The sequence below is a fragment of the Callorhinus ursinus genome, unplaced genomic scaffold, assembly GCF_003265705.2.
Source record: "Callorhinus ursinus isolate GAN/ISIS: 27379988/994484 unplaced genomic scaffold, GSC_fseal_2.0 scaffold54, whole genome shotgun sequence".
Lineage (NCBI taxonomy): Eukaryota > Metazoa > Chordata > Mammalia > Carnivora > Otariidae > Callorhinus > Callorhinus ursinus.
Genome location: NW_027397116.1, coordinates 6,370,106 through 6,394,372, shown reverse-complemented (window position 1 = coordinate 6,394,372; position 24,267 = coordinate 6,370,106). Strand labels below are relative to the sequence as shown.

Below are 24,267 nucleotides of genomic sequence, written 5' to 3'. Positions count from 1 at the left end.
AAGTCTGCACTTCTCCCACATTAAAAAACTTGTGGGGGCTTAGTCCATAGAGCGGGTGACTGCTGATCTTGCGATAGAGTTAGAGCCCCACGTTTGGTGTAGATTACTTAAAAATAAAATCTTAAAAAAAAAAGTACTTGCGAGTCTATACTATGCATACACTTAACCAATAGATTAACAAACTACTCAAATTCCTTTGCGTAATTTCCCAAATAAAAAAGCAGAAATCCTAAACTATCTATCTACAGTAATCTCAGCCACACAGAAAAAGCAAATCCAAATAGAACCTAATATTTACTAGGAATGTGACAGATCCAACGTTTACTCTGGCGTTGACCACATCCATAAGGGTGTGTAGTAAAGCAACCCTATCAGTCCGCAGCGTACTTGAGTGTTCCAGCAATTACCCTGACACCATTAATTAAAAATAAATGCAACCTCGTTGTAAGGCAACCTCAGCTACTACAATTGTCTGCCTTGTTCCCCTTGAACCCAACGAAACATAAGGTAGTCAAGTGGATTGAAGATCTTTTCTGAAAAGAGGGAGGAAGAGAGATGTAAGTAAAGGGGGGTATGCTAAAATAGAGGACGCGAAGACGATGGGATTTTAACTTTCAAAACGGTATTTCTACGAGCAGCTCTAGGTCTCTATGGAAAGCCATTTCACAAAAGGGAGGGGAGTTGGCTGAGAGTCATCCCTCTTAAGAGAAAAGGTCCGAAGCTGAGCGACGTGTCGCTCTGCCTGGGCTCACACCACGTCTCCCTTCACGCCCGAGAAAACGGTCTTCAGGAGCAGATCCACATGCCAGGGGACGGAAGGTGAGGGGGCGCAGAGCTTACTCCGAGTACAGTTTCGAGGAGAGGGCAGGCCCAATCTCCCAGACCGTGACCGCCACTGCGCAACGCCGGGCGCGGCGACCTTCCCTGCCCCGCACCCTCCCCGGCTGATGCAACCCACGCAGGTCGGCGGCCTCGTCCCCTTACCCAGCGGAGGGTCTCCTGCATTCACGGTCAGACAGAGCGTCGCCATCTCCGCCGGTCTGCGGCTACCCGTCAGTGCGCCTGCCTGGCCGTCAGAACCTCTCCGAACCCGCCGAAACAAGAAGCTGCAACGTGTGCGTGCGCCTGACGCTGCCGCAGCCTTCGCCCCTCCCCTGCGTCGTGGCTGCCGCCGTCTCCGCGCACAACGCGGTGCGTCATCGCTGTGCGCCGTCTCGGCCCCGCCGCGGGGCCCGAGGCCTTTGACCCCGCCCCTCTGCATCTGGGGACAGGAGGGCCTACGTGGCGATTTACGCCGCCGGGATAGACGCTAAAGTGAACAGGATTTTACGACACATCGTAAAGTGAGGAGGGCAAGCTATGAGACCGTTTCTACCGTGGGAGAGGCGTGCACGTGAACCACGAAACAGAACCCGCAAGTGGAGCAGTGTGTTGATAGCACTGTGTTTGTAAACACAGAAAAGTCGTGGAAGCATGCACACCACACCGAGAGCCATGGTTCCGCTGGGGATGGGGGGAGCTTTTCTAATGTTTCCTCATATTTTTCAAAAGGAGAATGTGTTTCCAAGAGTTATTTTCGTACGTGAAAACAGAGCTTAAAAAGGAAGGATTAATTTATAAAAGGCATTACTAAAAGCGGTGCCCGAATTAGTTTTGGTTTTGTTTGCCTGGACTCTGCAAGCGTGCCTTTCACAGGGTCTTCGGATTTCTCCTCTCCACCCTCTGGGGGGGAGGGGTGGGGGGAGGGGTGTGTGTGCGTGCGTGCGCGCGAGCTTCGAGTCAAGGGCCCAAGGATTGATTACAAAAACCATCTCAACCCCATCACTCCACCACCACCACCAGTTGCCCCACGTGGCACTAAGTGGGGTCACTTGGTGCTATTTAACTGGAGGCTAGGGTGGTCGAAGGTGCAGAAGAGCTTCACTCACCTCATGCTTGCGGTGGGAAGTCTGGAAGCCTAGGTTCAGCTGGACCCCACTCCCTCTCCATAGTTTCTTGGGTCCGCTGCATTTAAAGCCTCCAACAGGATAGTAAGACTTCTTACAGGGTGTCTGGGTACCGCGAGAGTGGTTCCAAAAAACGAAGATGTAAACTTCCACGTTCCTTCTGGTCTAACTTTGGAAATCACACAGCATCACTTTTGCAACGTTTGATTGGTGACCAGTGGGTCCCACAGGGCCCACCCAGATACAAAAGAGAGGACTGCACAAAGGCATGAATACCAGGAGGTACGGTTCACTGGGGTAAATAGTAGATTAAATTGTGTCTCCCAAGAAAAGATATGTCCAAGTCCTAGCCCTCAGTCCCTGTAAATGTGACTATTGGGAAAGAGTTTTTGCATATGTAATGAAGTTAAGGATCTCGAGATTACATCATCCTAGGAGAGGGAAATTTGACACACTTTAATGAAGTCACAAAGACACAAAAGGAAGGGCTACAACAGGTCAGGTTGAAAGTCAAGATGTCTGCATCGCCATTTCAAAAGTTTCTTACTGAATTAAAGAAACCCACTGATGCACATGAACTGAACATCAAGACCAAAAGGCTCTATGGAAAAATGATGCATCAGTTTCTTCAGGACTTGGATAATGTTAACAAACCTAACCTAGCCAGTGTGGAATCTGTTGATTATGTAAACGCTGAAGCAAGTAAGAAGAGTTAATTCCTGGGTGGAGAGGCAAACAAATGAAGAACATCAAGGATTACTTTCCAATGGCTCTCCTAGCAGCTCTGTTGTACTGGTTCTGATGAACAAGTCTACTTCAAAGGGCAGTTGGATCAGGAATTTGATAAAGAACATACTGAAGAAGGAGAATTTTGGCTGAACAAGAATATGAGCAAATCTAAGCAGATGATGAAACAAAGCAAGGTCTTCAGTTTTGCCTTCCTGAAGGATGTACAAGCCAAGATCCTGGAATACCATAAAAAGGCAAGCATGACTTTGCTGATCTAAGCAAGATTGATCATGCAGATCTCAGCAGGATTTTGCTGCTGCCAAATGAAGTAAGTGGTCCGCAGAAGCTTGAAGATAAACTCGCCACTAAAAACTTGATAACCTGGGCAACTCACAGAATACGAGCAAGAGAGATGTAGATTTGTACTTCCTGCCGTTCAAAGTGGAAGAGCTCTGATGTCAAGGCCATGCTAGGAGCCATGGGAATAGCAGATACGTTCAGTCAACAGGGCATGACCAGGAGCCAGGGGGCTAAGGTGTCTAAAATTTTACACAAGGCCCTTGTGGAGGTGACTGAGCAGGGCACAGGGCATGGAAACTTCCATCATTGCCAATTTATGAAAATTTCCATTGTGATCACCCTTCTGTTCTTCAATCACATTCAAACCAACGGCATCTTTTTCTTTGGCAGAGCCTCTTCTCCCTAGATGCTATCAGCCAGTCAACTACTTTCGGTAAAATCTCACAGAGTTGTTCCAGTAAATTGATTGCTAGAAATAAACAGGTTCTATTTGATTTGTTTTCCTTTCTAAACACCAGTTATAACAGAGAATTTAATAGTCGAAATGGCATGTCTGCCTATTTCTCTCTCCACACACATAAACCTACACTTTACCCACTAAAATTCCCTTTAAAAAAAAATTCCCTTCAGGGGCACCTGGGCAGCTCACTCGCTTAAGCATCTGACTCTTAATTTCGGCTCAGGTCATGATCTCAGGATCATAAGATCCATCTCTGCGTCAGGTTCCGCATCAGGCTCCACCCTGGACATGGAGCCTTGGTAGGATTCTCTCTCTTCCTCTCCCTCTGCCCACCCCACCCCCATGCACATTCTCTCTCTAAAAAAAATAAATAAAAATAAATCCCCTTGGACAAAACATGCAGCTTCAAGAATGAACAAAGGAATATTTTAATACTGCATCTTCTGAAATTGAAATATCCTTTATGAACTGTTTTACATTAATGAAACCAAATTACACCTGCTCTTCAAACTCATTAACCCAGACTCCTCCATTTCTTTGAATTCAGGTAATATCTGGGACCCTTATATATCTCTTTTATAAAACATATCATCAGTAAACCAATGACTTACTCAAATTAAAAAAAGAATACTAGCACATCTTTTATCTGTTTGTGCCACTTTCCTTTTGCCTGAAATTATTTTCCCCCAGATTTTCATGACTGACTTCTTACTCAAATCTCAGACCTGAATATACCTTCACATACCCCTTTTGCTGTCTTTAAGCTTTTAATTTTTGCTAATCTTGCATTTCTTATCTCTAGCCTTTCAGACATAATATTTACAGATTGTCTTTTAAACATACAAACACAAAAGTGAGAAATGGAACTGTTACCTGTTTAACCTCATATTCTCCATTGATGGTTTATCTCCACTAGTAAATTAGACAAAATGTTCTACTTGAAATCAGAGTAGTCTTGGATCATCTTTTGTTACTTTTTCTGTTTTAAATTTATCCCTTTAAAATCACTTAGCAGAGAGCTTTTTTTTTTTTAAGATTTTATTCATTTATTTGACAGAGAGAGACATAGCGAGAGAGGGAACACAAGCACGGTGAGTGGGAGAGGGAGAAGCAGGCCTCCCGAGGAGCAGGGAGCCCGATGTGGGGCTCGATCCCAGGACCCTGGGATCATGACCCAAGCCGAAGGCAGACGCCTAACGACTGAGCCACCCAGGCGCCCCTCCTTTTTTTTTTTAAAAAAAAGATTTTTTTAATTCATTTATTTGACAGAGAGAGCGAAAGAGGGAACACAAGCAGGGGGAGTGGGAGAGGGCAAAGTAGGCTCCCCACTGAACAGGGAGCCCGATGCGGGGCTCGATCCCAGGACCCTGGGATCATGACCCGAGCCAAAGGCAGACGCTTAACCGCTGAGCCACCCAGGTGCCCCAGCAGAGAGCTCCTTATGCTGCTGCAACTTCAGCTCCTATGTTCTGGCCCTTTTATCACATACCAGCTTTATTTACGATTATAGACTCATAATTTCATTCAAACATAAAACAATTAAAGAGGCTTTTATTTTTCTTGGTCACAGTATCATAAATGGCCAGGGAATAAAACTTTTTCTCAATGTGTGGAAACACTTTAGTAAAGTTAAATGAGGTAATGGTTAGAGGGGGTAGGGGAAAGAGAATTATCAAGTGCTATATGATGCCATTAAGATGAGAAAATTTGTATTATCATGCTCAGCATTATTTTACGACTATTAAGAACTCCAAGGTGAAAGTCACATTCCTCCCTGGTTGTGGGCCCTTTTACTTCATCAGCTTATGCCTCATGTAATTTTTTCAGATTTGGTCACAGCTTCCACGTAGGTAGTAAGCAATGTGTTCATGCAGTGCTAATACTACGATAGGTTACACTGATATCTGCCCTCTCCCAAACATACTCCTCTTGGTCAATATGACTTTTAAGATTTCTTTGATGTTATTAAGTTTCACAAGGGTCCAACAGAGTTTCCTGCACATCAAAGATGTACAGTCACTAAATATTATGGAGTGATTCTTATATGATATATAGGGAAAAGATAGCTGTTTATTTGCTGAGAAATCCTTGGGTCTCTTTTCAAAATTCTTTTCATAGTAAGTGTCTTTTACCATATGATGCACTAGGGAATGCCCAAAGAATACTGAAATCATTTATTCAACAAACAAGGGACGCCTGGGTGGCTCAGTCGGGTAAGCGTCTGACTCTTGATTTTGGCTCAGGTCATGATCTCAGGGTCATGGGATTGAGCCCTGTGTCAGGCTCTGTGCTCGATGGGGAGTCTGCTTGAGATTCCCTTTCTCCCTTTGCTCCTTCCCCCCTCTCTACAATAAATAAGTCTTTTAAAAAAATGAACAACCAAATAACCTGTTTTTGAACGTCAGTGACGAAGAACTTAATACCACCCAAGACAGCCCCCTCTGTTTCTAAACACCTATTACTATTAGATGCACCTGAATCTGCTTTTCTGTTCATCTGTCCACTATCCTCAGAGGCTCTGCGGAACAGCTCTGGGATCCTCCACATGACAACTTTTCATACATTGAAGGCTGTCATGATATCTCCCATGTCTTTGTTTTCTAGGCCAGATGTCTCCAGTCCTTTCAATAATCCTTCAAATGATAGTTTTAATCGATCCCAGCTGCCCTCTTCAGAACATGCTCCAGTTACTCAATGTGCCTTTTAAAATGTGATCCTCATAACTGAACAAAATGTTCTGGGTGTGGTGTGATCAGGGCAGAGTGCAAGCAGAAGCACTGTTTCTTTTATTTTGCCCATCACAATGCTGTTAAAGTATACCACATTAACTCTTTACAGTCACATTAAACTGTTGACTCCTATTAAGATTGTAACAATTCCAAGATAGAGAACTCAGAAATAAACCTATACTTATAATTATGGTCAATTAATCTATGAGAAAGAAGGCAAGAATATACAATCCTTGTATATGCAAGAATATACAAGTCTTTTTAATAAATGGTGTTGGGAAAACTGGACAGCTACATGTAAAAGAATGAAATTGGACCCCTTTCTCACACCATATACAAAAATAAACTCAAAATGGATTAAATCTAAATGTAAGACCTGAAACCATAAAAATCCTAGAAGAGAACACAGGCAATAATTTCACTAACATTAGCTGTAACCACATTTTTCTAGATATGTCTCCTGAGGCAAGGGAAATAAAAGAAAAAATAAACTATTGGAACTACATCAAAATAAAAAGTTTTTTTGCACAGCAAAAGAAAAAATCAACAAAAGGCAAATGAATAAATGAAAGTTTGCACAAAGTACAAATGTAGCTCAGAGGATGGAAAATGATTATCCATGGTGAGTTGGGGAGGGAGGAGAATATAGTAAAGGATGACATATGTAGGGGATGGAAAAAAAGTACAAAGGGAGAACATTAGCTAAAGCCTGGAGTCATGAGGCTGTGTGTATTTAGAAAACTCGCCAGTTCATTACTGTCAGAATGTAAAATATTTTGCAATGAGAGATTACAAGGCTAGAATGTAGGCAGACACTAAATTATCAAGAGTTCTGAGGAGTCAGATTTTATCCTGTGATAGGAAATCAGTGAAGACTTTTAAGTGAGGCTGAGAGAGATGATTAGGATTGCATTTTACAAGGACCACTGCAATATGGCAGATGGATTGGGGTGTGCAGAAAAGGTGGCAGAGAGACCAGTTAAGATATGATTACAACAGGGGCGCCTGGGTGGCTCAGTTGTTAAGCGTCTGCGTTCGGCTCAGGTCATGATCCCAGGGTGCCGGGATCGAGCCCTGCATCGGGCTCCCTGCTCCACGGGAAGCCTGCTTTTCCTTCTCCCACTCCCCCTGCTTGTGGTTCCCTCTCTCGCTGTGTCTCTCTGTCAAATAAATAAACAAAATCTTTAAAAAGAAAAAAAAAAGATGTGATTACAACAGTCTATATGAGAGAAAATTAAAGATGAAGGCCTAAACTAAGGCAGTGAAAATCAGAATTGAGAACAGAGCTTCTCCCTCTCCCTCTGCCCCTCTCCCTGCTCATGCTCTCTCTCTCTCAAATAAAATCTTAAAAAAATAAAGGAGATCCTCCTCCAGCCCCCCATCCTAACCCTGTTGCTTTCTAGCTAATCTTCCTAATTGATTTCCCCTGCAGCTTTACCAGAAGCTAAATAATTTCATTTACTTGTTCCTTATCTAATTTGCTTCACAAGAATATGAGCTCAACAGAAGAACAGACTTACACCAGTGTTACATCCACCACTAAACGCTTAGTACCTAGAGCAGTGACTAACATATAGCACGTGCTCAAAATATTATTTGTTGAAAGAGTGAATGGAAACCATGGTGAGAGAAAGCATGGTATTTGGGGGGAAACTTTAAAGGGTTGAGCATGGCTGGCTGGATATAAATTTGTGATCAGAGTTGAGGCTGGAGAAGGAAAAAGCCATGACATTAGAGGGTCACATGGTGTGACAAGAAACTTGTATTTTATCCTGAAGGCAGTAGGAAGCCCTGAAAGATTTTAAGTAAGAGAGTGGCATGGGGCACCTGGGTGGCTCAGATGGTTAAGCGTCTGCCTTCGGCTCAGGTCATGATCCCAGGGTCCTGGGATCAAGTCCCGCATCGAGCTCCCTGCTCCTTGGGAGCCTGCTTCTCCCTCTGCCTCTCTCTCTCTCTCTCTCTCTCATGAATAAATAAATAAAATCTTTAAAAAAAAAGTTTAAAAAAAAAGAGAGTGGCACGATTAGATTCAATTTTGTGAAAAATCACCCTGGAGGATACAATGAGTGGAAGGGAGAGGAGTTACAGTGCAGGCAGGCAGATTAGTCAGGAAGGCATCACAGTGATGTGTGGAAGAAATAAAGGAGTATGAGGGTGTAAATTAATGTACAGGCAATGTGAATGAAGACAGAATGTCGACTTCCAAATATGCCTCTTGGATAACTCATTTTTAAATAGGAACCTATAGAAAATGCCTTCAAAGTTATTCTCACATTGCACTTGGGTTTTTTTTTCTATTAGGTTTAGTCTCCTCTTTATAGATAGGGAATTCTGTTCAGAGGGAAGTAAATGGATTTAGGAAGTGATTTCCACATTTGGCCAGTTATTAGGATCACCTTGAGGATTTGTAAAATAATTTAAGGAGGGATGGGAAAGAATGAAGAGCTCTGTAGATATAATAATTCACAGACACCTGTGAGACATCAAAGCAGGCTCTTGGGCATGGCAACCTAGAATCTGAGAAGTTTTTTGTTTTGTTTTGTTTAAAGTAAAGCTCTACACCCAAGGTGGGGCTTGAACTCACAACTCCAAGATGAAGAGTCACACGTTTTACTGACTGAGCCAGCCAGGCACCCCTGTGAGGTCTAAACTAGATAAAGATTTTGGAATAAGAGCAAACAGAAGCCATATGCATGGATTAGATCATCTACTGAGAAAGTAAAGGGAACCTAGAGCAGAATCTTGGTGAGTGTTGGCATTTAACCGAAGGGAAAAACCAAGAAAGAGACCAAGTAGGAGTGGCTAGAAGAGGGAAGAAGAAAATCTCTGAGAGTCCCAAGAGACTGGAGTCATCAAAGATATCAAAGCCACAAAGACCTCTTCAGGCTAGGTTACGGATGTTCTGAAGATATTATCTAAACTTCAATGATTATCAAACTTCCTTAAAATATACAGCATCAAAATTGCTGGGATGAGCCTATGACTGTGTTCCTGAAAAGCCTCCTGGGTGATTCTGATATGTAGTTGGGTTTGAGAACCATTAATTTAGACGACTTGCCTAATCCAGTAACAGAGAAATTTATTTAAAAGCACCGGAAAGATACCCAAAAAAGAAAAATCTAGGCAGAATGTCAGAATATTTTTGATAGCTTATGTTATAATCTCTCCTTGGAAAGAACTAAGGTAAGTCCCTAACTTGCCACAGTTATACAGTAGAATGACGCTGCCATAAGAATAAAGTAATGTCCACAGTAGAGAATATGTCATGTTCAAATACTACTTAAAAATGTTAAAAGGTGGTAAAGAACATAAAAAGCTAGAATTAAATAATTTATTACAAAGAAGCTTTTCCCATAAATCTGTTTCATCAACATACACGACACGATATTCATAACTGGAGTAAGGAAAACTTAAAATTATTGTGAAAAACAAGAATGAGATTCAGGTAACAACTTGTGATTCTGTGCCCTAAGAAACCTATTCACAATAACAGGAATGTTGATTGAACAACCGACCAGAATAGCACGTTGAAACTAAACCTTCCTTTCATTCCTCCAAATACAAGGAGGAAAAGAACTGTAACACACTTACTTTATAAATCCTTCCGATCTCACAATTGGCCTGGGTGATTAATTAATCAAGAAAGTCTTTAATTGCTTTTTCTATTCCTAAGTAACTAAATATAAATCACCGATCAACAATGAATAAAGTAAAAATGGAATTCTAATAATTCCATCCAATTCATTTTAACGTATATTATTCTGAGAGTCAAGTGTCCTTCTTCTCGCTAAGTAAATGAGATTTTCCTCTAAGGCACAAGTGCATTTTTCACAGATTCTGGAACTCGACTTGCATAGTAGTCGTAATTGCGCAGCGTGGCAAGGACGCCTGCGGAGTTCATGTGCTTCACCTCCTTGTTATACTGAAGGGCATTTCCATGGATATCGGTTAGCTTGCCTACAGAAGAAACATCGATACAACGTTAGCGGCTGGCCAGATGGTTATGTTTCTAGTTATTTTTAAGGGCCTCTTACTTCCCCATGCTATAATATAAATTAATTCTGGATAAGATAGGAAAAATAATGAGCAACTATAAAGGTTTAAGTTTTAATTCCCTTGAACTTAAACTATAGAATTGTGACTAACTGAAAGATAGAAAATTATTTTTTCTCCCTGATTAAAATTAATTTCATTTGGCATTTTTAATTCATATTTCTTGGCATCAATTAATTTCCCTTTTCCTGAGGTGATTACTTTTCCTGTTGGTCTACTCCATCACTACCATTCCTGTTTTCAAAAGTATTTTCTTCATTCTACCACTGAATATTAAGACTTTATTAAGAGTTTAAGTGAAACATGCTCATCAAATATAATTGTGTTACACTACAGTTTCATTTAGCATCCTAATGAAATGGGATTGTGATGAATTTAACTCTCTTGTCATGTAATATGCTGATGAGATATGATATGGATAATATATTAGGAGAAAGGATAGAACAAAAATCAAGTGTTTTGTTTAAGAGAAGTAAACCGTTATTTAATGGAAATTGAAAAATCATCTTACTATGCATATATTCATAATATTTTTTCAGTCAGATTAAAAAAAATTCTAACTCCATGATCTTAAGCACTAGTACTGAAACATTTACCAGTACTGGCTTAAATGAAACTAAGTGAGATGAAGACAATGGTGATGAACATTTTACTTTTCAAGGAAAAAAAAAAACCCTAGAAGCATTAAAGCCACAAATCAATAAGGGTTTAATTAAACCAACTATATGTAGCTTGAAATCCAAAAGATAAACAATAACTAAAGAAAATGAATTTGCCGAAAAATCGACGTTCTCACTTCGGAAATGCAGGGGTTGGACCGGCTAATCTCTAGGATTCCTTCGAACTTTTATATCCTCAGAACCTAGGTAAAGTAATACTGAAAGACTCTGTCATAGCATCATATAAAAACTATAACACCTGTAATTCCCCAAAATAAAAGGGACTGACCTCCCACAGCATGTAAAATGACTTCTGGAGCACAAGTATCCCACTTCTTACATCCAGGACTCGCAAATACGTACGCAGAGGCTTTGCCTTCAATCAGCTGAATAATCTGTAGGGTTGGAGATGATAATTACCCCCAGGCCATGAAAAGATTGAAGAATAAGAGAAATCACTTTTTCTATCAAGTATATTTCATCCATTCCTCTGTCAGACTCAACTTAGGTGAAGGCTTTTAGCAGGTTGAAAGGACAAGAGTATTATGGAGAAATATACAGAATACTATAGAATATAGAATCATATAGTGACCTGAGGGCGGGGAAGTGGTTAAATAAGCTGCAAGGAGGAGATCGGAATAGTCTTCATAGTCCTACTTAAACAAAGTTTTCTTTTTATTATATTGGTTTTTTTCTTACTGTAAAAGCAATATACCTGTATATCGTAGACAAATGGAAGACTTTTAATCTTGTAGATTATATAAAGGATAGAGGAACATCAAGTAGTGCTCTATTGTATAAACTGCAGTAAGTCCTAACACATATGCAATGCCGACTAGGCTAACAAGTAGTTTCTTAAGTCTTTGGAGTCCTACTACATATTATTGTTTCTACTACTAAAATATTAATTTTTAAATTGTCATCTTAATAACTCCTGTAATTCTCAAACAAAACTGAGGTCACTGATAGAAACTGCATGACTCTAAAGAGTAACCTGCTATCAGGCTTTCACGAGTCATTTGCTTATTTTTTGGTTATACGATGAAATAATCAGTACTGTAAAATTCAGACTTCAAATATTCAGATGAAGAGAGCAGACTAAAAGGAGGAAAAGCTCAGGGAATGCAATGTAACCAATTACTCTTCTTAGTACTCTTCAGAAACACCATCAAACAATTAAACCTTGCCGTAGACTTTTATATAAAAGGTTTTTCTTTCATTTAACAAATGTGCATCAAGTCTTATTATGTACCAAGAACTATTTCGGGTATATTTTCTTAAGGGAAGAAGGGCTGTAGCCTTTGTGAGACTCTTCAAGAAGTCCTCGACATAAAAAAGGTTAATAACTGCCCAACAAGGTCTTTTTATAGGAGAAAAGGTGGGGGATGTGTAGGGTGGGGACTTCTTTCCTAAGGAGGATGGTGTCCCTTGGGAATACAAGACCAAGTGGGATTTTTACGGTTATAAAAGTAAGGGCTAAGAAAAATCACGCCTGTCACTATTTATATTTAGTGAATACCAAGAATACATTTTTTACTTTGAAATGTTTTTGATTCCCCCCCCCAACTACTGTTATTTTTAAACTCTCATTTTCATCCTCTTACCAGTAAATGCTTTTGGAAAATCTAAAAATAGTTGATTATTGCTTCCAAAGGGTAGGTGAAGAAAAATGAATTCCACTCAGTTCAGTAAGTATTTACTATTTGCCTTCCCCGGGCCGGGCGTACAAGTGTGAAATGCACATACATCGGGGACTACAGCCAATCCAGCATCACCAGGGTCTGAGCTGGGGGACGGCACGAGATAAGGCTGGGGTGTGTTCAAGAGCCAAAATATAGGGGAATTTACATCCATTCTCACAGGCTTAGATTTTAAATTGTTGTGCAGGGAGTTATCCAAGGATGTGGGGCAAGGAAGTGATATACAGTAAGTTTTGTATTTTTAACTGCTTTAAGAGGACTAGGACTGAACAGACAGACCACCTGGAAACCACTGGAAAGTCTGGGTGAGGGATGATGAATTGAAACCTATTAGGGTGGGGGCAGTTGAGATGGACAAGAGGAGACAGGAAGGAATTAAGAAGATACAGACAGGATATGAGGAAGGAAGGAGTCCAGGGTGACTTTCAGGAGTCTGGTGGGAACAATCAGGAAAATGGTAGTTCCATTAAGCAGATAGGAAATAGGAGGAAGGCACGTAGGGGCAGGAAGAAAAACGGAAGAGATCCAATTGGGCATGCTGAATTTGAGGTTTCTGAAGTATATCATCATGATGAGATCCAGGGGGCAATCGGACGAGAAGAGATCAGGGCTAGGGATGCAGATCCAACTGTGTTCTGTTTCACAGTTTTCTCGGAAGCATGGAAGCCTAGGTGAAAGAATGGGGGAAGTATCCAGGAAGGGGAGGCAGGCCCATCCTTAGGGTCCGCAGAAGAAAGGTCTAGGAACCAAGAGGGTCCTCGCGAATACGAGGGCTGGCAAGAGGCACAAGATCTTCTCCTAATGACTTCTATTAGCACAGAACTCTCTCAGATAAAAAGACTTGAACCGTAACATTTTAAAAAAATTCAAATGTTGCTGAAATGTGCTTTCAATGGTCAATTACAACCTCTAATTCCTTCTCCCCAGCTCTTATTTCACATTTCGGGAAATGCAGATGTGTTCATACCTTATTTCCTGCTCCTCCCACTCGCAGCACATCATCGGGGTTCATGGCCGTGACACAGTCAGTCACCAACTTGTTGTTATGGGAGCGGGTCGTTGTGATGATGTGTTTCCCAGCAGGCACCTCTTTCAGCTGAAACCCAAAGGCACCTAAACCTAAAACTCCCCAGATCGTCCTCCCCAACACAGCATCTGGTCCTGCCTATGTAAGTGAGAGAAACAACAGCAAAGTTTGTAAGCATCTGGAGAAAAATGTCAGCCATACATAGAATATCGCTTTAGGTTAGCACCATTATTTTTTTTTTTAAATAAAAATATGACAATGTAATGTAATAAAGAACAAGAACAATATCATCCACCATGAAATTTTCCTGAGATAATCAACTGAGTATTCTCTTGTTGTTTGGGTTAATAACTGGATTTGAGAGCTACTGAAGGGAACTGATGGTTATTCCTGAAAGTCCTCAGGAAAGGAAACATCATATACTGATTCCCGTCTCTTTCTGAATCAGCCACTGATCTCATTATTGTTTTTGAAAACAGCTGTTTGGGGGCGCCTGGGTGGCTCAGTCGTTAAGCGTCTGCCTTCGGCTCAGGTCATGATCCCGGGCTCCTGGGATCGAGCCCCGCATCGGGCTCCCTGCTCAGCGGGAAGTCTGCTTCTCCCTCTCCCACTCCCCCTGCTTGTGTTCCTGCTCTCGCTGTCCCCATCTCTGTCAGATGAATAAATAAAATCTTTAAAAAAAAAAAAAAAGAAAAGAAAACAGCTGTTTGCAAAAGGTACTGAAGTCCCCAGGAAATGAAACACCATGTATTGATTGCTACTTTTCATTATCCAAGAAACAAGGATCTTGTTACTATGGGAACAGATAATGGCAATAATGTATTTTGCTGCTATAGAGACAGGGCAACTGAATAGGCTGATACTGAAGAGTAGCCATGGAAAATGGGGTGAGGGTTAAAGATTTTACTGACAATTGTGGTGGTAAAAGGGCAATGACAATGCAACCTTAGCATCTATATTTTCCTTTGCAGCGTTCAAAGAATTTTCCAAAACACTGTTAAAACTATTCAGTTCAAATAGAAAAACATAACCTGATGCATAAAACGATTAACACAGAGTCATCGAAACACCATTATATTAATATAGTGAGCATATATTGTAGACACACAGACATATATTTTACCGAATACCAAGCAAGTACCAGGCACTATACTAAGTGCCCTACATGTATTATCTCATTTAATCCCCAAATAACTCCATGAAGTACGTATTATCATCCTTGTTTTCCAGATGAGAAAAATGAGATTTGGAATCATTGAAGTAATCTGCCCAAGGACTCCAGGAAGATCATAACCAAACTCAGGCTCATCTGTATTCAAAACCAATATTCTTCATCACTAAACTATACTGCCCCATTTTCCTTGTTAAAATGCTTTCCAACAGGGGTGCCTGGGTGGCTCAGTGGGTTAAGCATCTGCCTACGGCTCAGGTCATGATCCCAGGGTGCTGGGATTGAGTCCCACATTGGGCTCCCTGCTCAGTGGGGAGCCTGCCTCTCCCACTGCTCCTCCTTCCCGCTTTTGCTCATTCGTCTCACACGCTCTCTCTCTCTCTCATAAAAATAAATAAAATCTTTAAAAAAATAAAAAAAAAATGCTTTCAAACACATCATCTTATTTGCCCACTAACAGTACCCTGGCTGCTGCAGCAGTGAAATATGCTTATGTTGCAGGCTGGATTTCCTAGGAAGCAGACTCTGAGGTAGGGAGAGTATTTATTACAGAGTACCCTTAGGAGGGAGGGAAGCATGAGTGGGCAGAGGGAGACACAGAGCTGTCATGCAGATCCACCAACAGTCTCAGCTGGCCCGAGGGAGAGCTCTGAATCTAGAACTGCCCTTCAGGGTTATAAAAATCAGAAGGAAATACCAGGCACTTATACTCGTGCAATAACCAGTCAGGGGAAATGCACTGCCTTGAGAAAGGGCACACCACGGGGCCTTCCAGCTCTTTACAGGTGAGGCAATCCTTAAAGAGGCGACCAGCTGAAGGCTGTCTGCTCACAGCTCGCCCTGCAAATGGGACAACAGAGGAACCAAAGAACAAGCACTGGGCGTTCAACATATGTTCATGTGCTTCCTGTGTTCACCATCAAGTCTACACTACAGGAGAGTCTTAGAACCTGAAAAGTACAGATGGGCTCTGGTGCCCATTGGGCTTTCTCTTGATTGCTGAGATACAGGTCACGCTTTCAAGGAACCTATCTATTAATTCAGCTCTCCAGTTATTCTGAAAAGGAAAGGAAAGCATACTAAAGAGTGGACACAGGTATTCTGGTTCCTAAGATGTCACAGTCCCTCCGTAAGTGAGTATGTAGACAAAGAGATGTGACCAGGGGATCTGGCACCGTGGGGAGGGAAAGCCGCCAGCCAGCCCTCTGCTGTGCTCCTCGTCTCTCTGTCTCTCTCTCCTTCAGAGCACCACACCAGCTTTCTCGGGGGTGAGAAAGGCTAACATTGTCATCTTATTTCATAATGGTTCATTACGATTCACAGTGGTTAAGAAGCTATCTCCGACATATAGGCAGATTAGGTTTCCTTGCACTAAGCCACACTGTTTCTTTTAAGTGCCCACCAGCTTCAATATCTGTTAGAATACTAAAGTTTGAATTGTTAGAAGTCTTTCATCTGGCTCAAGAAAGCACTATAGAGTATTTGCTAAGGGCCTGGACCTGGGTTTCTTTCTTTCTTTTTTTTTAAAGATTTTATTTATTCATTTATTCAGAGAGAGAAAGCGAGCAAGTGCAGGGGAGTGGCAGAGGGAGAGAGAGAGAAAGAATCCCAAGCAGACTCTGCATTGAGTGCAGAGCCCGACTTGGGGCTCGATCTTAGGACCCCAAGATCATAACCGGAGCTGAAATCAAGAGTCGGACACTTAATCCACCGAGCCACCCAGGCACCCCTGGACCTGGCTTTCAATCTCCAGATCTGTCAATGACAAACTGAGTGGTCTGGGGGCAAGTTACTTGCCTCAGTTTCCTCTTCTTTAAAACAGGAACAAAGTTTCCTTAAAGGACTGTGGTGTGTATTAAATGAGATCATGCATGTGAATCCCTTGGGTCTGGCAGCATACAGTAAGCTCATGACAAATTGTAGCTATTATTATACTGATGATTACTTAAAATTGAATCTCCAGCCTTGAATACCATCAACAGAACCGGGCAACTTTTCCACTTGTCGCAACAAATTTTAAGGCATAAAAGAGTAGAGGACGAGAGGAAAAAGAGAGTGCAGAGGAACTGTGGTCAAGGGAGAGGCAGCGATGGAAGAAGCAAACAGGAGGAAGTGAGCTGGGACATGGGATGGACAATGGCCACCTGGAGTACCACAAGTCACCTGCCTCTTTTCTACCTACTAGTGGGGCCAAAACCCCACTAGAGCTATTTTTCTCACCTTTGCTTCATTCCTGTGTTCCCTTAACCTCTGCTTTTCATTTTTCTGTGGAAAACGAATACAATGTTTCTAATCTTAGAAAGAAGTGATGGAAAGTATTAATAACCCCTAAGCACTGTGATCTGATGAAAAGTGCCATACATTACAACATTATCTATGAACTAAATGCCCCTCTTTTAAGTAATGGTATTAACTTACTTTAAAGTTTACATAAAAACCACAAATTTGTGTCTGCATATAATGCTGTATAAATGTTAAAGTCATATTAAAAGAATTCACGACACTTAAGCAATTCAATATGGGAGACTTTCCTAATAATGCACTATTTTTGCTAAATGATTTTAAGAAGCACAGGATTATAAATAAAGTTATAATCGTACACATGAAAAACAAATTTATCTTAGAAGCAGAGATTAATCCTGCTCTTAACTCAAATTAGAAATTCAGTAGTAATAGTCCCCACTCTGGTGACTTTGATTCTCCAAAGTTCTATCAAGATCACATTAATGTAAATACCTCAAATATTTTACTGCAACAATTTCCTTTAACATTTAATGAGATTTCATGGTATATTTCTGCTTTGGAATTACATTAGTCTCTTGCTTCTAAGGAAGACAGTTTGTTTGGAGTATAATAGAAAGTCAGAGCAGATTAGAGAGACAAAATAAGAGAACTGAGTACAAGAACATATCTAGTTCTGTTATCAATGCTGACTACAATTTAGGCGCTATGTAGTATTACCTGGAAGACAACATGGCTAGCATCTTTTCTTGGTTGAAATGGTTCATTTCTTCAATATGCTTCAAGAACCACTTGCAATTCAGGTGTCTCAATGACCAAGCTCATCAAGAACCATATCAGTAATTCAGTAATTCCCAAACTTCTGCATTTAAACCATGAGGCATACATAAAATATATATATATATATATATACACACACATAATACATACGGTGTGTCTGCGTACACACAGATACATACATATACATTCCTGGTATCAATGCCCTGAGAGGTTCTGATTCAACAGGTCTGCGGTACGATCTGGGAAGCTGTATTTTGTAGACCTCCCCAGTAATTGTACGGGCAATGAAGTTGTAAACAACTGGGTTAGATAACATCAGGAATCATGTAACACTCTACTTACTTATCTAATGAAATATTTTTGTATCATTTATAGTAATACCTGGTAGTTGTAATATGGCTGGTTAATAACTCCTGCTATGGCTTTTCCTTCATAAGCAATTCCAATAAGGACTGTCACATTGTCAAGAAGACCTGTGAAGAAGAAATGAGTATCAAGAAGATCAATGATATAACTTGCTCATATTATGACTTATCATCGGCACATCAATTGCTCCAAGCTATTTTTGGAATAAAGGAAAGAAATCTGTAATGATTCATCCATGATCAGTCCTACTTCTGGCAAAATGCACAAATTTTAAGAGATGGCTGGCCAGAGTCAGATGTAGGATCTTTGGTTACTTAACTGAATCGACAGACACGGGCTCATTAGTACTGTCTGTATACCTACTGAATAAGCCAGCCATAACTCTGCAGCCATTACTGTTAGATTCCTGGGCCCCTCCGCCACCTTCCATGTCACTGCTGCCTGCTGGATCACTCTCTACTCCAGGATTATTGTCTAGACCTGCATTGCAAGTCTCTAAGGTAAGGTTTCTCAAAGTGCAGTCTACGGATTACCAAGCAGCACTGGAATTAACTGGCATAATTTTGTTTTAAAGTATGCTCCACACCCAACATGGGGCTCAAACTCACGACCTTGAGATTGAGAGTTGCACGCTCTACTGACTGAGCCAGCCAGGCACCCCTTAACTGGCATAATGTTAGTATTGATTCTCAGGGTCCTTCCCAGAGCTAGTGAATCAAAATCTCTGGAGGTGGGGGTCAAGATCTAAACAATCTATCTGGGTGTTCTTATATATCTAGGCTGTATTTCTTAATGGATTTATAGTGACATTTTACTGCATACACATACATATACATACACGTGCATACATACTGTGTGACTGACTCATTACAGATATGTCTCACCCAAGTAGAGTTTTTTCTAATGATTACGAGAAATCTTGTTTTTAAGTCATGAAGCGGAGAACCAATGTAAGAAAACCTATGTAGATCTCAGTTTCAAAAATAAAACTCTAAGCTTATATATGGTCTGCTCCTAAAACCTAAAACTCTGGCCTGGTCTTTTTACTTTAATGCTGCCAATTTTATTTTAATGTGTTGCTTTCTAATTTTTCTCATCTTAGGCAATTTCAGAAAGGAGAAATATTGTACCGTGTCCCCAAACTCACCTTTAAAGGTGAAGCTCTGAGTGAGAAGGCAGCTCACAGATGGCGAGGGCGGGGGGCGCGGGGGGGAGGTGTGGGGACCTGGCAGGGGAGGGCGTGGTAGTAGAGCACACCTGGGCTCTTCCTTGTTCTCTCCCCCAGCGGAGCTGGGGGTTCAGCGTGGTCCCTTTGGTAACCCTGGCTTTGGGTCAGTTATTCCCACCTGGGGGACATTAGAATCATGGCACTGGTAGAGGGTCAGGGGGTGGTATTTGAAGGGACTGAATTTTCTCCCTCTCTGTCTTGACAATCACTGATATACAATAATAGCATGGATAAGCACAAATACAGCTTCAGGGCACAGACATAAAATATGATACTGGGTTGTCACGCAGCAGATGAACTACTAAGTATTTCCAACTAAATATCACATACTAGACCCATTGCTATCAAAAACAAATACCAAAGAGATACCAACCTTCAGTATATTCCTTGGTACCATCCAGAGGATCAACCCACACCACAAGCTAAAAAAAGGGAAATATCCAAATTAAGCATACGACATTTAAAAAATAGGTTTAAGTAGATTAAAAACACTTTTTTTTTATTTTTGAAGTTATATTTTGAATTGCTTAAGCTAATATCATCAGTTTTGTGATAGTAAAAAACCTTACTGTTTTGTAATCATGGGAAAAGTCCATTTAAATTAGAGAAAAGTCTGATCTAAGAATTTTAAATAGGAAATGCTTCACTCATCCATTTACTGTCACCTGAACACTAAACACAATGCTATGAACACACTGAGGTCTAGGTGGTGGTACAGGGAAAACTTTAAAGTGGCATCAAAAATGTTTTAAATAGTGTGTGGCTGCTACTCACTCTGACATATAAATGCTGATTTTTAAAAAAAAATAATGACGGTCTAATTTTAACTTAAGGACATCGTTTATATCCAGCCAAGAAAAATGAACGGTTTATAAACCGACAGTAGACAGAAAAAGAAATCCCTTCAACTTAGGACTTCAACATGATTCAGGATATGCAGACCCACCAGAATTACAGTGCTTGGCATGAATCTGTGAATGAAGCCCCTTCTCCCAGAAGACACCACATCTCACTGTCTTTGTGTCCCCCCTCCCTCAGAGCAAAGTGCCCTACTCACATTAGGTACTGATGAATGTGTGTTAAGTCAATCAAACCTCAACAACTGAAGAATTAGCATAGTTATCTGAAGCTACAGATTTAAACAACTTTATAAAGTAAGCGAGGTGAGTTTTATAGCCTTCCAAACATAAGGCAGTGACCTATCTCACAGCTTTCCGGCCTCAATTACCAACGAAATGTTTTACTACCAAACCTACTAACAAATTAGATGTTCTCCCTAGAAATATTTTTAGTAATAGTTTTAGAGTAGAGAAGAAACTGATAGGATGAGGAACAGAACCCTATATTAACAGGTCACACATTCCCATATGGTCGCCTGACACTTCTGTGCTGGCCCTGAAAGATTTCAAGTTCCTAGGGGCCCCTATTTTATGTCTACCAGCTTTTCGACCTTACAGGCAAATTTTATTTACTAGAGCACAAACATGAAGGCTAACAAAGACTTAAATAATCATATGGCTCATACATCCTCTTCTTTAATAGCACTGTACTGGGATGGGCACGGCTGCTGCAGTATCTCCTCCCACTGACCATCTTCAATGAGCTCTTGGTCCACTTCTTCAAAAGGCAGATCCTAAAGCAAATAACGCTGATGGTTACTGAAGTTGTTTGGTATTCACAGAGCACCCTTCGTCTTAGTAACAGAAGAAATGCAACATCAGAGTTCACTAGGCCTTCCTGTTTCCCATTTATGTTAAGAGCTTACCCTGAGTCAAAAAATAAAGCACACTGACTAAAATTGCAAAAATGACCACATATAGTTCATCAAAGTTGACTACAAAAAAAATTCCATCTTCATTATCCTGAACAGTTTTTCTAAAAAAAAATCTAAGTGTTATAAACTTATTTAAATAAGTGGCTCTGCAGATGTCCATCGCCAGATGAATGGATAAAAAAGATGTAGTATATACATATAATGGAATATTACTCAGTCATCAAAAAGAATGAAATCTCCCCATCTGTAATGATGTGGATGGAACTAGAGGGTATTATGCAAAGCAAAATAAGTCAATCAGAGAAAGACACTTATCATATGATCTCATTGATACATGGAATTTAAGAAACAAAACAGGATAGGGCGCCTGGGTGGCTCAGTTGGTTGGGCAACTGCCTTCAGCTCAGGTCATGATCCTGGAGTCCCGGGATCGAGTCCCACGTCGGGCTCCCTCCTCTGCGGGGAGTCTGCTTCTCCCTCTGACCCTCTTCCCTCTCGTGCTCTCTATCTCTCATTCTCTCTCTCTCAAATGAATAATAAAATAAAATCTTAAAAAAAAAAAAAGAAACAAAACAGGATAATAGGGGAAGGGAGGGAAAAATAAAACAAGATGAAATCAGAGAGGGAGACAAACCATAAGAGACTCTTAATCATAGGAAACAACCTGAGGGGGCGCCTGGGTGGCTCAGATGGTTAAGCGTCTGCCTTCAGCTCAGGTCATGATCCCAGGGTCCTGGGATCGAGTCCCACATCAGGCTCCCTGCTCCTTGGGAGCCTGCTTCTCCCTCTGCTTCTCTCTCTCTCTCTCTCTCTCTCTGTCTCTCATGAATAAATAAATAAAATCTTTAAAAAAAAAAAAAAAAGGAAACAACCTGAGGGTTGCTGGAGGGGAGGGAGTGGGGGGATGGGGTAACTGGGTGATGGACATTACGGAGGGCATGTGATGTAATGAACACAGGTTATTAATAAGACTAATGAATTACTGAACTCTACCTCTGAAATTAATAATATATGTTAATTAATTGAATTTAAATTAAAAAAATAATCAAAAACAAAAACAAACAAACAAAAATTAAGAGTTCTGACTTCACTCTAGTTTCCATAGGGAACACTTAAATGGCTTTAAATGCCTAACCCGCCCTCAACAGGATTCAGTGTATAATAATTCATCATGAATTAATCATTAAAAACCTATCTGTAAGCATAAGATTCCTGCCCCTTATTATCCTAAGCCCTTAGTAAACACACTCTCAAATATCAAAATAAATAAATAAATAAATAAATAAATAAATAAGTGGTTCTGACATGAGATACTTCTCTCTCAGTTACATGAGATGCGAATTACTTCACTTTCAGTGTTATAGTCTTTGGACAAGTGTGCAAGGAAGCCTAATTAAAAAAAAAACAACAGAAACAACAAAATCCATTTTATTCCAAAATTCTAGAACTCTGCCCATCTCACAGTTTGCATGCTGATTATTACAACAGGAACCCTATCTTCTGTGGTCAAGAATTGAGACATCTGCCTAGAAATGGACTAAAATATTTTATAATCAGACATTTCCTTCAAGTCCAAGGAATAGGCTAATTATTTTGGTGTTAAAACACCAGATGTAACACTCGAGATAGTAACAGTAGTACGGAAGTCATTAAGTGGCAATTATAACTCCATATGGGAAACAGCTCCCGTTAAAAAATTAGTGCATCCCTGACAAGTCTTACCTCTTCCCCTATGATTGTGAGCTTCGGGAATTTCCGTGCCAATGAAGAGCATATGCTCATTTGTGCCAATCGGTCAGCTTTGGTCTGCAGGTCTGTTGCACAGGTCTGCAACAAAGAACGTAAATTTTAGCAGAACTAATCTGAAGTCAGTTGTTCTCTGATTCCTAATGCATGAGTGTCTATGTCATTTAAGTTGCACTGTCTGTTTTTAGATTCATGGAACTTAACACCAAATGAGTCAACTAGTTTCCTGGCTTGGTTTATCTCATGGAATTTATAGTGGTTAAAGTTTGGAAAGGAGCTTTTAGATTATTAGAGCACTTTCTCCCCCATTTGAGAAATCCCCTTCATAAGATCTCTAGATCAATCTTTTGCTTAAAAAGATGAAGAGATAGGAAATTCATAACTTTTCAAGGCAGTCAAAGCTAAAAACTATTTTTAATTGTTTGAAAGGTATTCCCAATTTGGATCCTTCTCTAACTTCTACTCACTAGTCTTCTACTGATCTACTTAACATCTACTTAACATCTACTTTCCTAATAATTCAACAGGTCCTCAGGATGATAGAAAGAATTCCTATTTCTAAAATATAAAAACTATGAAAATGAACAGCAATAACATTTGATATATAACATTCTCACTCAATCCCTATGTCAGATAGTCATTCCAGTAAAAGACAGTGGAAAATCTTGCAAATGACAGCCACAACCTCTTTTGTTAGTCTGCTTTCAAAGAATTATGACATGCTGCAATTTATATACGTCTGGTTAGGTAGAATTACAGAATGTATTATTTTAAATAGTAAAAATTTTACAATACTTTTAATGAAACAAGGAACGATCATGAAAATCAAAGACTTTTATGCTACACTGAAGTCTGCTGGTTACCTACATGCGAAGTACTAGCCTGCTGGAATTTTGGGCCACAAAGACAGAGATTTTTGTTTTATTTCCTAAAGAATTGTGTCTGGCACCCCATAGGTACTCTAGAAATACCTGTTGAAACTTCTTAAAAGAATTGTTAAATTTGAAGATGACTTCTGTATCAATCAAGTCTAGAGACTACTCTCTAGAGAAAAGCAGACACATTGACAGCCATAAAGTGTATGAGGAAAGCTATCCCAATTCTTTTCTTGTCCAGGAAAATATTTCCTGCTCTTTCTACTGACATAGTGCCAGACTGAAACTGAATCATCTGAATCCTTTGTGTGACAAATTTAATTCTGCCCTGCCTCTTTTAAAATGAGGTGTCAACAAAGTGCCTGACCAATAGAGAGGACAGGGAGATCGTTACCTTTTTCATTATCTATTACCTAGAAGTGCCTGATACAGAGGGCAGGGTGATCATTACCTTTTTTATAATCTATTACCTAGAAGTGCCTG

The 24,267-nt window shown here is 40.4% G+C and overlaps 2 protein-coding genes across 5 annotated transcripts in view; both read right to left on the bottom strand.

The window, feature by feature from the left end:
* EPRS1 (glutamyl-prolyl-tRNA synthetase 1) overlaps positions 1 to 1,153 on the bottom strand; it is a 66,970-nt gene extending 65,817 nt beyond the window's left edge. Inside the window, exon 1 of one of the 2 annotated variants that reach the window (XM_025892036.2) lies at positions 985 to 1,153. In XM_025892036.2, the coding sequence (XP_025747821.1) occupies positions 985 to 1,030 (46 nt within the window). In that variant the 5' untranslated portion in view covers positions 1,031 to 1,153. The remainder of the gene's footprint in view (positions 1 to 984) is intronic. The other variant, XM_073884090.1, reaches the window with a different exon arrangement.
* An 8,328-nt stretch (positions 1,154 to 9,481) lies between these two features.
* Positions 9,482 to 24,267, bottom strand: part of BPNT1 (3'(2'), 5'-bisphosphate nucleotidase 1) — a 23,242-nt gene continuing 8,456 nt past the window's right edge. For all 3 annotated transcript variants that reach the window (XM_025892127.2, XM_025892129.2, XM_025892128.2), the window contains exons 3-9: positions 22,886 to 22,990; positions 20,915 to 21,022; positions 19,763 to 19,811; positions 18,177 to 18,268; positions 13,544 to 13,741; positions 11,166 to 11,271; positions 9,482 to 10,121 (exon numbers count right to left, since the gene is read on the bottom strand). In XM_025892127.2, coding sequence (XP_025747912.1) covers positions 9,973 to 10,121; positions 11,166 to 11,271; positions 13,544 to 13,741; positions 18,177 to 18,268; positions 19,763 to 19,811; positions 20,915 to 21,022; positions 22,886 to 22,990 — 807 coding nt within the window. In that variant the 3' untranslated portion in view covers positions 9,482 to 9,972. The remainder of the gene's footprint in view (positions 10,122 to 11,165; positions 11,272 to 13,543; positions 13,742 to 18,176; positions 18,269 to 19,762; positions 19,812 to 20,914; positions 21,023 to 22,885; positions 22,991 to 24,267) is intronic.